Source organism: Mustelus asterias, chromosome 1 (assembly GCF_964213995.1).
Source record: "Mustelus asterias chromosome 1, sMusAst1.hap1.1, whole genome shotgun sequence".
Classification (NCBI taxonomy): Eukaryota; Metazoa; Chordata; class Chondrichthyes; order Carcharhiniformes; family Triakidae; genus Mustelus; species Mustelus asterias.
Window position 1 is genome coordinate 107,498,945 of NC_135801.1, and position 14,775 is coordinate 107,513,719.

Below are 14,775 nucleotides of genomic sequence, written 5' to 3' on the forward strand. Positions count from 1 at the left end.
CTTTCTTCAAATAACACAGGAAACAACTAAGAACTAAACCTACCCTGCCTCGCCCGTTTCTGCCTAAGCCCGTTGAGCCAAAGCCCTTCAGCCTTCACTCTGCTGCCTGCTCGCTCCGCTACCCGCTAACGACGCTGCCTGCTGGATAGTGTGGCCTACTTTTTAAACCTCGCACACTACTGGCTGACTTCAGGCACCTGCACAGTCTAAAGAAAAAGAAAAACCCTTCCTAGATTACTCTGCGGCCCCCTTCCGGATTACAGTTAAAAAAACCCAAAAAACTCCGCGAAAAAGAAAGGTAAAAACCAAGAATAAATCTCTTACCCTCAGCACTCCTGCCACGAATCACTCCCTCTCTGCCTTGCTCCAGTCGAACAATGATTATAACTGATCTAAGACCAATAAAGTAATTTCTAGCCAATATTTCCTTGATGCAGTAACACTGTTATAAAAACAGAATTTTCGGAAAATAGAAATAGGAATAACTAACAGTTGCTTACGGAGAATTGGTAGAGCTTTGATTTAGTAGAATAAATCATAAAACTCTGTGGCTCTAAGAGAGTAATACTTGGCCAAACAATCAGCAAATCTCCATGTAACCCAAGTATACTGCTAGCTGTGAGGTTTCTAACCTCAAATCTAGTCTCAATAAAAAATAAAGTCATTCCCTTGTGTTGAGGACAGACCCTGACAATCGAGTACCCAAGAATCAAACTAATCACAGCACAACCAAACCAGTAACCTCTCCCAAACCAAGGACTGGGTCAATGTAGACTTCATCATTAATATCATTCTAAACTCCTTTTATTTAATCCTTAATGGGTTTTTCTTTGTGTTTTTTCTGCTATTTTTATACTTTCCCACCTCACTGTCCACACCTCCCCTGCTTCTGAATGCATTGATTCCTTCCCATGGGATAGTCACCGTAGTTATTGGTCATTGTGTGGTTGCAAATCAGAGAAACCACTCTTTTACATTAGACCTAAAAGTCATATGGCCCCGATATTTATGAGCACATAAGGAGGGGATGATATAGGTTAGTAGTGTGGGAGCAAGTGGAGGAGTCTTTTAAATTTATTCTTTCATGGGACGTGGGTGTCGCTGACAAGGCCATCATTTGTTGCCCATCCCTATTCACTCTGGGACAGAGTGGCTTGCCTCACATCATTTCAAAGGGCAATTAAGAGTTAATCATTGGCTATGGGTCTGGAGTCACATGTAGGCCAGACCAGGGATGGACAGCAGATTTCCTTCCCTAAAGGACATTAGTGAACCAGATTGTTTTTTTACAACAATCAACGATAGTTATCCTGGTCACCATTACTGAGACTAGTTATATATTCCAGATTTATTAATTGAATTTAAATTCCACCAGCTGTTGTGTGTGGACTTTGAACCCTGTTCCACAAGAATGTTAGCCTATAAGCCTCTGGAATACTAGTCTAGTGACAATACCACTATACCACCGCCATCTGGAAATCCTGCTGAATTTAATGCCTTGCTATAATTTATTTCTTCTGTTTCCTGCCTGGCAGCCTACCAAACCACCGGATGGGAAAACAAATGGCAGTAGGCCACAGCCAGAAAGTTTTGGCGGCAATCCACAGCAATTGTGATTGCAGAGCTGAGGCTGGTGGAGGGAGGCCACGATCAGCTGAATGGAGAGGGCTGAAGATATTTTTGAGGGGTTGGGGAAGCTCTCCTGAGCCACATGAATTGCTATTAAAAGGCTTGACCATTTGGAGCCAGTACTCCTAATAGAAACATATAGAAACATAGAAACTAGAAGCAGGAGTAGGCCATTCGGCCCTTCGAGCCTGCTCCGCCATTCATTTTGATCATGGCTGATCATCGAATTCAATATCCCAATCCCCCCTTTCTTCCCATATCCCTTGATCCCTTTAGCCCCACGAGCTATATCTAATTTCTTCTTGAAATTAGACAACATTTTGGCCTCAACTGCATTCTGTGGTAGTGAATTCCACACATTCACCACTCTCTGGGTGAAGAAATTTCTCCTCACCTTGGTCCTAAAAGGTTTACCCCTTATCGTCAACTATGACCCCTAGTTCTGGACTCCCCCACCATTGGGAGCATTCCTTCTGAATCTATCCTGTCTAACCCTGTCAGAATTTTATAAATTTCTATGAGATCCCTTGTGCCTCTATTTCCCCCTGGGTTTCCCAAGCGCTAGGAAACCCAGCCAGCAGCAGTTAAATTGAAATTAAATTGCACCTTTGAAGCTTGATTTAAATGTGATAACGAAGTTTCATCTCGCCAGAATGATACAGGTACACCTTGTGCCATGCCACAGGTGGGTACATGGTGGGTTGGGGACATGTCCCCTTTTTTTAGAGTTAATTCACCCCCATCCCCCACAACTCCGCCAGTTCCAACTACCTCCTGCTCATTGGGGTAGGGGTAAATATTGAGGTTTAGAACAGTTCTGTACCCATCCCTGTAACTACAGTGATAACCACCATTTCCACCATAATAATAGATACAGTGAAGCAGCATTCATTCTCCCAGGACATGTTAAAGGAACAAATTTGTTTTTTTAAGTCTTTATCCGCTGAAGTTGTATCCCGTAGACTGTAAACATGAAGCGAATGTTTTATTTCTTATCTAACCATCTTGTTCTGTTGTTACCTTATTTCCCATTAGTTGGTGCCTTCCTTCCTTTCTTAATTTACCTCTTCTTCCATAGCTATAAACCGGAAGAGACTTTCCTTAGTGACACATGCACAGCTGAGTATTTTCGAAGAACCCCTTCTCCTGTCCTGGTTGTCCAGACTGTAACTCTGAGTGAAAGCAGTCATGATTCCAGTGAGGAAGATGACGAAGAGAGGATCCCAGATCTAGAGAAAGATGACATGATGAGCAGGCGGATAAAATCCACCTCTAAGCAGAGCAGTGCTGTCTTTAATAAGTTCCTCCCGGTCCCCAGTTCACAGCAAGGCCAGTCAAAGAGTGGAATCAATGATGGACTTGAGAAGGATGCAAAGAAAATGAACAAACCCAAGAAGGGATCTCTGTGGACGTGAGCTTTTTGTTTTGTTTCATTTAACTAAACAGTTGCTGTGGGCTGGAGCCTGAAGTGCACTTAAACTCATTGCAAGTGTGGAAATGTGTGTGTTGAACCAAGTAACACTTAGCATGTGTTTGCAGTTGTCTTGTCTGTGTGTCACCTTGACTCATCAAGGCATTGTAGAAATATTTACAAAAATAATATAAAAGGTAAATAGGACTGTATTTTTTATGTTTTCATGTCCGAGTGATAACAGCAAAAATCAGTTTTTAAAATTTGATAGCTTGTTATGTCTTAACACCCAGCTTGTGGTACTTTTTCTGCACCTTGGAAATTCCTTTGTCCTAGAACTATTAAAATTTGAATACATGGGCAATAATTTTAATCTGAATGGATGTCAGTCCCTAAAAATAAAGCTGCTTTGTTTGGCTGACACCAGGCATAGGGTGTGTTGCCTTGGGTCCACTATCACATACAGGAGCATTCTATGCAAAATATTTAATTACAGATCTAACCAGCATTTCAGAAGCATAAAACACAGTAACAAGGGACAACTGAAGGATAATCACACAAATCTCTTTGTTTATGAGATAATGTGCATTCTGGTAGTGGACATTTGGACTTTAGCTCAATCACCAGAGCCACAGGTTTGATTTAATGTCACCTGATGTTGCGAGTGCTTACTTTCTCGTAAAATTACAGAAATCTGATTATCAACATAACTTGCTGCAAGAGGATGTGAGAAGGTAGAAATCTGAAATGAAATAGGGAAATGTTTTCAGGCAGAATGATTGTCTGAGATTGGGGGATATGTCTGGGATTGACCTTCCAGTGGTGATACGTGCCAATTATGAACTACTGGCTATAAATTAACACTGGAACAATCCACTTTGTGTAAAAGCCTTCCTTACTTGGATAGTTTGAGCAGTTAATACATTTTTAAATTGTTCAAATGTTAATACAAGAGTATATGAATTATTGTCAAGCATTTAAATAAATAGTTGTTTTTATCTTTTATGTTCCTGCCAGAGAGCTTTCCATACCTGAAAAATGTATGGAGAATTTAGGCATGCCCATTAAAATCAGTGACTGGAAAATACCAAATAAACCTGTTGGACTTTAACCTGGTGTTGTTAAACTTCTTACTGTGTTTACCCCAGTCCAACGCCGGCATCTCCACATCATGGAAAATGAGGACCAGGAAGTACACTTAGTACCATACAGCTGTCAAAATTGAAGAATGAGGACCAGGAAGTATACTTAGTACCATACAGCTGTCAAAATCAACAAGAATTACTTATATATCCATTAAAATAACACTATTCTCTTAACAGCTCATAAAAATGTCAAAACAAACCAACAAACAGCTGTGTCAACAACCCCTGAATAGCAAGTTTGGAAGTCAGCCAAGCACTCATAGGAAATCATATTATACGACTCTTGCCAAACTAAATCCATGAATGGTTTTTGAAGTCAACCTAGCATTCAAAGTGAGATTCCATTGAACCACTACATCAACAAGAACTCCTGAGCTGAAGCCATTGAAGCCTTTGAACACAGTCAAAAGCTCAGTCAACTCTCAAAGTCAACTCTCAAAGCTTTTAAACAACCAAACTGATGGCTAAGCTGAATTTTGCAGGGAAACCAATGTCGAGGACACGTTTAACATCATCAGATAGGGATTTCACTATTGTGCAATGTAGAAGAGCACTTTATCCAATAGATAAATACATGCTGATGCATCTGAAAACTTTAATAATACTGTTCATTCCCTCAGCAGCTTGTCAGCTCTCAAAAGTGACAACCTGGATACCACCTAATTTAATTATCACTTACGTTTTCAAAGCAATGTCCTATCATCACTTGAGATTACCTTTGCGCCTTGGGGAAAAGCCTGCTTGTTTCCTTTCACGAGTGTACTTTAATTCCAAAGTAAACTAGGGAGAATTCAGAAAAGGGTGTAATTGGACTTCCTAGAAAACATTTTAGTTCCAAGAGATGCCCATGTGATCTGAAGTTACCACGGAGATGAAAGTTAAAAAACAAAGGGTCAATAGGTAGCTAATTGTGTGGTCAAACTACAGCTGGAATCAGATCCTGCAGTTTCACCATATCCTGGTGAAAAGGCAAATTGAAGACTCCCAGTATAGAGCAGGAATACTATGTGTTTTATACAGGGAGCTGAATGCAGGGAGAGTGGAGATTGTGGAATGGACAACACCCACATTGCTACAGTTACAGTTTTGCCAGAGCCAACCAGACCATTTAAAAGGATCAGATAATAATTCACCTGTTAATTAATATTTGAATTGTGTTTGTTTAGTCAGTTTGTTACAGTAATTGTTTTAAAAAGTGAAATCTCCTGATTGCCATCACATGGATTCCTTTCTTTTAAAAAGATATCCATATTTACGGGGATCATAACACACTATTAAAAATATATATAACTTATGATACAGCAGTTCATTCTGACATATGGCAATACCTTTTGAACTTAACTTCCATACTGTTGCCAGTGCCATACCACGGATCCCCCATGGTCCATGGTACCTCTGTGCTGCCTCACATTGCCTTCCAAAACCAGTCCGATTCCAGAAAAATTGAGGAAGATCTGAAAAGCCCATTTCCATGATGGTGCTGCCAATGTTGAGACATTGGTGGGTGGCCAACACATCCTTAATCCACGCTGAAGAAAATTGGCAGCATCAAGAAGGTTTGTTAATCTTGGATCCAGGTCCCATCTGCCATTCTCAAATCCCACCTGATGAATTTTGACCCTGCCTAGGGATGGGAAATCAAGGCCAAAGCCATTTTCCTCCTCTTTTTGTTATCTGGTTCCGTTTCATACTTAACACAAGCATTTTTGATTCTGTGGTCAGAATCTTTGAGATCATCCCACTTGGTTAGGATTGATCAGCCCATCAGCAATTTCTCCCCTCCCTTTAGTTTGATCTTCCCATACTGCTCGTAATGCTGCCCATTACTCTTGTATTAACTGTACATACATTGATTCAGCTGCCAAATGGAATCCTTCTTCAATGCTGTGGTTCCGCTGCTGGGGTGCTGACCTCCAGAAACTGCCAATGGTTGTGTAGAAAGGGAGATGGTGGTGTAGTGAAAATGTCACTGGACTACTAATCCAGAGGCCCAGCCTAATGCTCTGGGGACATGGATTCAAACCCCATCATGGCAGCTGGTGGAATTTAAATGCAATTAATTAATCTGGACTATAAAGCTAACCTCAGGAATTATAAAAATCCATCGAGTTCACTAATGCACTTTAGAGAAGGAAGGAAATCTGCCATCTTTTCCACATCTGTTTACATGTGACTCCAGACCCAGCAATGTGCTCTTAGCAGCCCTTAGTTCAAGGGGAATTGCCAGTGATGCCCAAAACAACCCACAAGAGAATAAAGAAAGAAACATTAGGATAGAGCTGCTTCTTGCTTTATATTTTCCCACATCAAAGATCAGCCAGGTCTTGTCATTCCAAAATGTTTTGGTTTTCATTCGTCAAATCAGCAATTATCAGCAATTAGCTTTCAGCCATTTAATAAGCAATGTTGTGGAATTCACATCAACCCCTAAATTGTATGACATAATTCAGGATGAAAAGAGTGAAAAATAGTTTAAAAATAGCTTTAAAACCATTAATGCACCAGAATAGATCAATTAGGTAAGAAACAGCTAACATTAAAACTGCTAATATTAACATAAAACACTGGGAGTTTCCTTGGGCATCTTCCAGATGGCCAAACAACTTGGGTGGAAACGTAAATGAGGATTTGCTGATCTTCTGTTAACCTTATGGTGACCAATTAGGAAAACCACTTCGGCAGTCTTTGTCCAAATTCAGCAAGACCTGGACAATATTCAGGCTTGGACTAACAAATGGCAAATAACATTTACGCTACAGATTTGCCAGACAATGACCTTCTCCAACAGGGGAGTATCTAAGAATCGCCACTTGACATTCAATAGGATTACACCCGAAAGCCTGTCTTTCCTGGATGAGCACAGCTCCAACAATGCTCGAGAAACTCAGCACCATCCAGGACAAAGTAGCCCACTCGATTGACACCTCACCCACAAATATTCACTCCCATCACCCCAACGCAGTGTCTGCAGTGCGTACCATCTACAAGATCATGACTGCTACCATCTAGAAGGATAAGCGCAGCAGACACATGGTAACATCACCACCTGGATGTTCTCCTCCAAGCCACTCACCATCCTGAGTTGGAAATATATCGCTGTTCCTTCATTGTTGGGTAAAGATCCTGGAGCTCCTTTCATAACAGCACTGTGGTTGCACCTATGCTGCATGGATTGCAGCGGTTCAAGAAAGAAGCTCATCACCACCTTCTCAAGGGTAATAAGGGACTGACAATAAGTGCTGGCCTGGCCAGGAAGGCCCAAATCCCATGAATGAATAATAAAAAAAGACATTTTGGAAGAGAGAGATAACAGGGAAACATTTAAGGTGTTTATTTTTATATTGTAGAATGAGTATTACAATGATGAACTTATACCTGGTATCTAAGTTTAATTTTCAGTAATAGAATCATAAGCGTGTATTATCCCAGTACAGTGACTTACTGTCCCAGGGAGACTGGAGCTTTGGACCCGCTATCAATTAAAACATTAAACACCTGTCATACAAACAAATTTCCATTGTGCATTTTTGAAGATCTCAATTTTATGCATTTTGATGTTTCTTATGTTTTCTTGTAAATGTTCTGTGTGTTCTTTATATTTGGTCCTGTAGATACAGTCCTACAGATGCCCTGTCTGATGATACAGGGTAAGTGGTATCTTGTGTTTTAAAATTGTGGAACTGCATGTGCTTGATCAGTATTTGCAACTGCTTACTAAACCACCAAGAATAATGAGTTTCTCTGGGCTTGCGTGTTTAACTGCTTTAACTATATATAACACACAGCCGGGGATTACTGACAATAAAGCATTTTATAAGAAACAGGTGACTGTCACTTATAAACATACATCAGATTTGGGGAGAACTGAAAATGGAATGATCTTCCCAAGTTGCAGTTCTTGCTAATGATTGCCAATTGCTATTAGACTATTGCGTAACTTACAAACATATGAATTAGGAACAGGAGTATTTGACCCGACAAACCTGCTCCGCCATTTATGGCTGATCTGATTGTCAACTCTACTTTTCTGACTACCTCCTGTAACCTTTGACACTCGTCAATCAAGAATCTATCTAATTCAGTCTGAGAAATGTTCAATGATACAGCCTCCACGTAAGAGAGTTCACAGAGTAATGATCCTCTGAGAGAATAAAACTCTCCTCATCTCCATCTTAAATGGGAGACATCTTATTTTTAATCTGTGTCCCCTAGTTCTCATCTCATCCACAAGGAGAAACATCCTTTCAGCATCCACCCTGTTGAGTTTCCTCAGGGTCTTATATGTTTCAGTAAGATCAACTCCCATTTTTCTAAGTTCCAATGGAGATTGGCCCAACCTGTCCAACCTTTCCTCATAAGATAAACCCTACATTGCAGGAATCAGTCGAATGAACCTGCTCAGAACTGCTTCTAATGCAATTATATCCTTTCTTGAGTAAGGAGACCAAAACTGTACACAGTACTCCAGATGTGGTCTCACCAATGCCCAAACAACTGCAGCAAAACTTTCCTACTCTAATATTTCATTCCTCTTGCAATGAACAACAACATTCCATTTGCTTTCCTAATCATTTGCTTCTTCCATTTCCTTATTTCTTATGATTAATTCCCCAGACTCACTGCCTCGAGGAACAACACTTACTTTAGGTACTCTTTTCCTTTTTAAATACTTGTACAAACTCTTCCTATCTGTTTTTATATTTCTAGTTAGCTTTCACTTGTACTCCCATATTCCCATGTGTATTCTCTGTATCTATGTAGCTACAGACCTTTGCAGACCACACTCGAAAGCAACTGGAACATTTAAATTCAACATCACTTAACACTAGAATGCAAGCACATACCATGCTGTAAAGTAGAAACGGTTTGGGGTAGGAGATTTAGGAAGAGTTGGCAAGACACAAGGATCAGGCAGGGGCACCAGTACCTGGAACACATTGTATTTTCTTGGCTGGGTTTGGACATTTTACATCCAATGACTCAAGTTTTCCATACTTGCATCTTCACAAATATGAAATGTGTTCTCAATAATTCTGTGCAAAGCCTTCAAAAGGGAATTGTATATGTATTTGAAACAAGATCAATTTATTCTTACTGAAAGGTGAAGCAGGCTCAAGGGGCCAAATGGCCTATGTCTGCTCCTGTTCCTTATTTCCAGGGCTATGGGGAAAAAGCCAGGCAGTAACACTAAGTGGACAGCTAGTTCATCAACCTGAATAGCCTCATTCTGTGCTGTCTACTTCTTTGAAATAAGAACTGGTATTCTAGCTTTAGGGAAGTTGTAAAAACGCATTTCTTGACAGTCTAATTCTTTCTCTGCTGGTGCATGTGATTTTGGATTATGCTGTTTTGCATGCAAAGTAAACTTTAATGTTTGTTCTTGATCAATTGTTTTTGTGAAATTGAAATCAAAGTATGAGCTCTGGCCAGCAATTTGGTTAAATCAGCACTGAAATGTTCAAAGCACAATATGAATCAGTGGAGGTGGTCATAGAGTCATAGAGCCATTGAGGTTTACAGCATGGAAACAGGCTCAACTTCTCCGTGCCGCTCTTTTTTTTTAAACCCCTAAGTTAGTCCCAATTGCCCGCATTTGGCCCATATCCCTCTATACCCATCTTACCCATGTAACTGTCTAAACGCCTTTTAAAAGACAAAATTGTATCCGCCTCTACTACTACCTCTGGCAGCTTGTTCGAGCCACTCACCAACCTCTGTGTGAAAAAATTGCCCCTCTGGACCCTTTTGTATCTCTCCCCTCTCACCTTAAACCTATGCTCTCTAGTTTTAGACTCCCCTACCTTTGGGAAAAGATATTGACTATCTAGCTGATCTATGTCCCTCATTATTTTATAGACCTCTATAAGATCACCCCTAAGCCTCCTACGCTCCAGAGAAAAATGTTCCAGTCTATCCAGCCCCTCCTCATACTTCAAACCATCAAGTCCCGGTAGCATCCTAGTAAATCTCTTCTGCACTCTTTCTAGTTTAATAATATTTTTTCTATAATAGGGTGGCCAGAACTGTACACAGTGTGGCCTTATCAATGTCTTGTACAACTTTAACAAGATGTCCTAACTCCTGTATTCAATGTTCTGACCAGGCATGCTGAATGCCTTCTTCACCACTCTGTCCACTTGTAACTCCACTTTCGATGAGCTATGAACCTGTACCCCTAGATCTCGTTGTTCTGTAACTCTCCGCAATGCATTACCATTAACTGAGTAAGTCCTGCCCTGGTTCAATCTACCAAAATGCATCACCTCGCATTTATCTAAATTAAACTCCATCTGCCATTCGTCAGCCCAGTGGCCCAATTGATCAAGATCCCGTTGCAATCGGAGATAACCTTCTTTACTGAGAACTATGCCACCAATCTTGGTGTCTTCTGCAAACTTACTAACCATGCCTCCTAAATTCTCATCCAGATCATTAGTATAAATGACAAATAACAGTGGACCCAGCACTGATCCCTGAGGTCTTCCATTTGAAAAACAACCCTCTACAACCACCTCTGGCTTCTGTCATCAAGATGTGGAGATGCCGGTGTTGGACTGGGGTAAACACAGTAAGAGTTTTAACAACACCAGGTTAAAGTCCAACAGGTTTATTTGGCAGCAAATGCCATTAGCTTTCGGAGCGCTGCTCCTTCGTCAGATGGAGTGGATATCTGCTCACAAACAAGGCACACAGAGACACAAAATCAAGTTACAGAATACTGATTAGAATGCGAATCTTTACAGCTAATCAAGTCTTAAAGATACAGACAATGTAAGTGGAGGGAGCATTAGACACAGGTTAAATCTCACTGGCTGTCCTGTCTGGAGACAATACACATTTCTTTAACCTGTGTCTGCACTGCCCTCATCTACCTTCTTGGTTACCCCTTCGAAAAACTCAATCAAATTTGTGAGACATGATTTTCCACTCAAAGCCACGCTGACTGTTCCTAATCAGTCCTTGCGTCTCCAAATGCTTGTAGATCCTGTTTCTCAAAATACCTTCCAACAACTTACCCACCACAGATGTGAGGCTCACTGGCCTGTGGAGGTTCCCAGGCTTTTCCCTGCAGCCCTTTTTAAACAAAGGCACAACATTTGCCACCCTCCAATCTTCAGGCACCTCACCTGTGACTATCAATGATTCAAATATCTCTGCTAGGCGACCCGCAATTTCCTCCCTAGCCTCCCACAATGTCCTGGGATACACTTCATCAGGTCCCGGGGATTTATCTACCTTGATCTGCTTTAAGACTTCAAGCACCTCCTCTGTAATATTTCCACTCCTCAAGACATCACTATTTATTTCCCGAAGTTCCCTAACATCCATATCTTTCTCAACAGTAAATACTGATGAGAAATATTCAGGTGGTGGTGGGGCAGAATCATTTAGAAGCATAAGTGCATTGGAAAAGTGCTAAAACACAATGGTGTTACATGAAGAAGTGACTCTTTGGGAGACTAACTGTTCAGCTTCAAATGGGTGTGATGCAAAATGCCATTGCTTGGAGTCTGGTGTCATTTTCTACTGGAAGTAAATCAGACACAAGATCCAAAAGCCCGTATAAACAACATTATACAGTGAGTTTGTGCAACATTGTTGAGAAGAAGGTCTTATATCTCTCTCCTACATTTGTTGACTGTGTATTTAGCTTTCCAGTTCTTGTGAAGCTTCACACTTCCAAATTGGCATTGTATCTTCCCCTTGTACAATGCCTTGAAATGTTGCTCCCAATGAGGGGAAGCAGGCAGGTTGTTGTTGATTCTGTGAGTTACTAAAATTTCTAAGATATTTCCATATATGTTATAGCAAATAGCTGGTGACAATAAGTAGCAGACAATGAAGATTTGCCTGTGATTTATTTTTGCAAAATGGGGTAAATAGAATTGTAAGAATCATAACTACAATATCATTCTTTAAACTCACATTTACACTTTCACTAAAATGAACAAAGAAAATTATTGTAGAGTAAGGGCAGCAAAGCATGATAACTAAATCAAATAGGCTGCAAGACAAAACCAAACAATGAGTAGGACATTCTGTTCTGAAAGATTATTTAAAGAGTGACGTTTTAGAGTTTAATCAAATTTGACTTCAATGATCAATGAAAAATTGTACAGCAAGGATGTGTGCATGTTAAATGCCACAAAACAGAATACATGATCATCTGTTCAGCCTGCTTCTGTTGATACAGTTTCCAGATGGCCAGCATTATGAATGCTTGGCTGAACTCCAAGGCTAACTAATGCATTCAGTCCTAAAGTAGCTTGTTTACATAACTTGAAGGGAGCTGTAGCTTTGTTTGATTATCAGTTTTATTAACTTGCAATAAGTTTATTTTTCTTTAAAGCGGCATTTCAATACCTGTTTGTTTATTTACACAAGATTAACAGTTGTTAAGTGGATCAAAGGCTTCTTCCATGAGACTCTCACTGCCTTATTTGACTGACAGTATTACAATAATTTTTTTCAAAGGGATTTTTGAATGGCTGATTGTTTTTATTTCATGGGCATTTCAAAGACTTGCCAGTGTTATTTGGCTCATCGGTTGTATAAATACTGGGTAAGTGGGCATGGGGGTTGGTGGAGATTGAGGGGGACTGAGAGTTAGAGGGTCTAACAATCATGTATACAACTGGACTATGTCCAATCATTGGCGGTGGAGCTTCTATCCTGTTTACCGTGTCATTTCTCTGCCTCCATTGCTGCCTTGAGCTTGCCTTGTGAGGTGGCAGCTCCAACTCCAGCTCACACCTTACTACTGGAGATCCAAAAGGAGCTGCCTTTTAGAGGCCAGGACTGCAATGTCCGGAATAGTCCAAACTCGAAGATGAAAATCTGGCCCCAGAACTAGGGGCCATCAAGATAAGATAAATCCAATAAGGGATTCAGGAGAAATATTTATACCCAGAGAGCCTTTAGAATGTGGAATTCCCTATCCGTTGGAGTAATAGAAACAAATAGCATAGATGCATTCAAAGGGAAGCTGGTAAAGTACATAAGGAAGAAAAGAATAGAAAGATATATGGGTAAGATATTTGGATATATGAAGGTTAGAGAAGACTTGTGTGGAGCATGAGCACCAGCATAGGCCTGTTGGGCTGAATGGTCTCCTTCTGTGCCGTAAAGTTTATGCAAGAAAGGTAATTGATTCAGAACCCTGAAAAAGAGAGGTCTTTCCAATCTGCAATGGGATGCTACTTGACTTCAAGCTGTGTTTACTTATTGTATATGTTGTGGCTTTAAAGAGACACCACACAATCTTTGCAGTTGAATCATGCCCATCTGTGTTTAACAGTTTAGGATTTCATTTACTTTGAGCAGTGCTTCAGATGGTCTGCTTTTAATCTAATCTTATCTTATTTAAAAAGGAAAGCTACAATTCTGTTCTTGTACTTGCAGGACTGGAACAGTACTAGGTAGCAGCAGTTGATTTTGAAGCTGTCAGCATGTAAAGGATGCACTTACACCAGTAGCTAGAAACGTACCAGATTCTGTTGTTTCTCTGATGTTTCCACCAATCATTTACCAGAGGTACAGTGGGAACTAGGGAGAATTTACATGGAATTTCTACCCAATGTGCTTTATTTTTATTCATCTCGGTACATATTCAATGAGGCTTACTGGCTTGAATCAGAGCTCAATTCCTCAGGCAGCAAATTTTTACATTGCATTTGGGAAAGAATACTAAAAATTTCTGGATTGAATTAGGATCATATAGGAGACAGCATGGTATAGTGTACCGTGTCACAAAGTTTTTGATCAGAAAATTTACTTTCAGGAGAGAAATAATTTTAAAAATAATTGGTCATGGGGAGTGTTTGAAAATTGTAATTATTACCAAAACATGCAGATTGCACAGCTTCCTGACAGCAACTGCATATTCTGTGGCAGTCGGAGGAAGATAAGACTTCAATGGGAGATGGCAACAAATCATTTGGAATGAACAAAAGCTGCTGAAGGGCAGGATGAGGTGATAAGTACACTGGGTGGGAGCAAACTTTAAATCAGTGAGAGTTTTGGAGGGGGTCTAATCTATGAAACCTTTATATTGTTGCTTAGATAGTGACCTCAGTCTATTCAGAGCAATCAGATTTACACTTTATAATTCTAATCCAGGTGACAAGCCTAGATTACTTCCTGCAAATTAGAATGCACAGATGTTGTGGAATTATTTTTGAAGATTTACACAATCAAAGTTACAACAGGCCTCTTGATTGGGGCGATCAGAAAGGAAGTTTCGATGTGGATCAGAGAATAAGCTTGTTTAGTCAATGGAGTAAACTTCAATCTTTAATTCATAGATGAGTTTCCAGATGTAAGTATTCCAGTGAAGAAGGAACTATCGACACTGATCAAGAATGGACTTGTGAGTGAACAGGAATAATAGCTTTCAGTTCAGATCAGCTATCAACATTTTTATCATATTTTCAACAAGGACATTAAGATATTCTATTCTTCTATAGAGTAGGGTGCTGTGTCAATGATAATTGCACATCTGTACAGTACAGTAGCTCTCACTAAGATACATTTCTCAAGGTACTTATGCTCTTAAAAAAACCAAATATCAACCACTGAAGTTGTCGGAAC

At 40.1% G+C, this 14,775-nt stretch overlaps 1 protein-coding gene across 1 annotated transcript in view; it reads left to right on the plus strand.

Moving 5' to 3' along the window:
• Positions 1 to 14,775, plus strand: part of LOC144495886 (LIM and calponin homology domains-containing protein 1-like) — a 355,764-nt gene that overhangs the window by 260,317 nt on the left and 80,672 nt on the right. Inside the window, 2 exon segments of the mRNA XM_078216622.1 lie at positions 2,708 to 3,040; positions 7,797 to 7,832. Of these exon segments, the coding sequence (XP_078072748.1) occupies positions 2,708 to 3,040; positions 7,797 to 7,832 (369 nt within the window).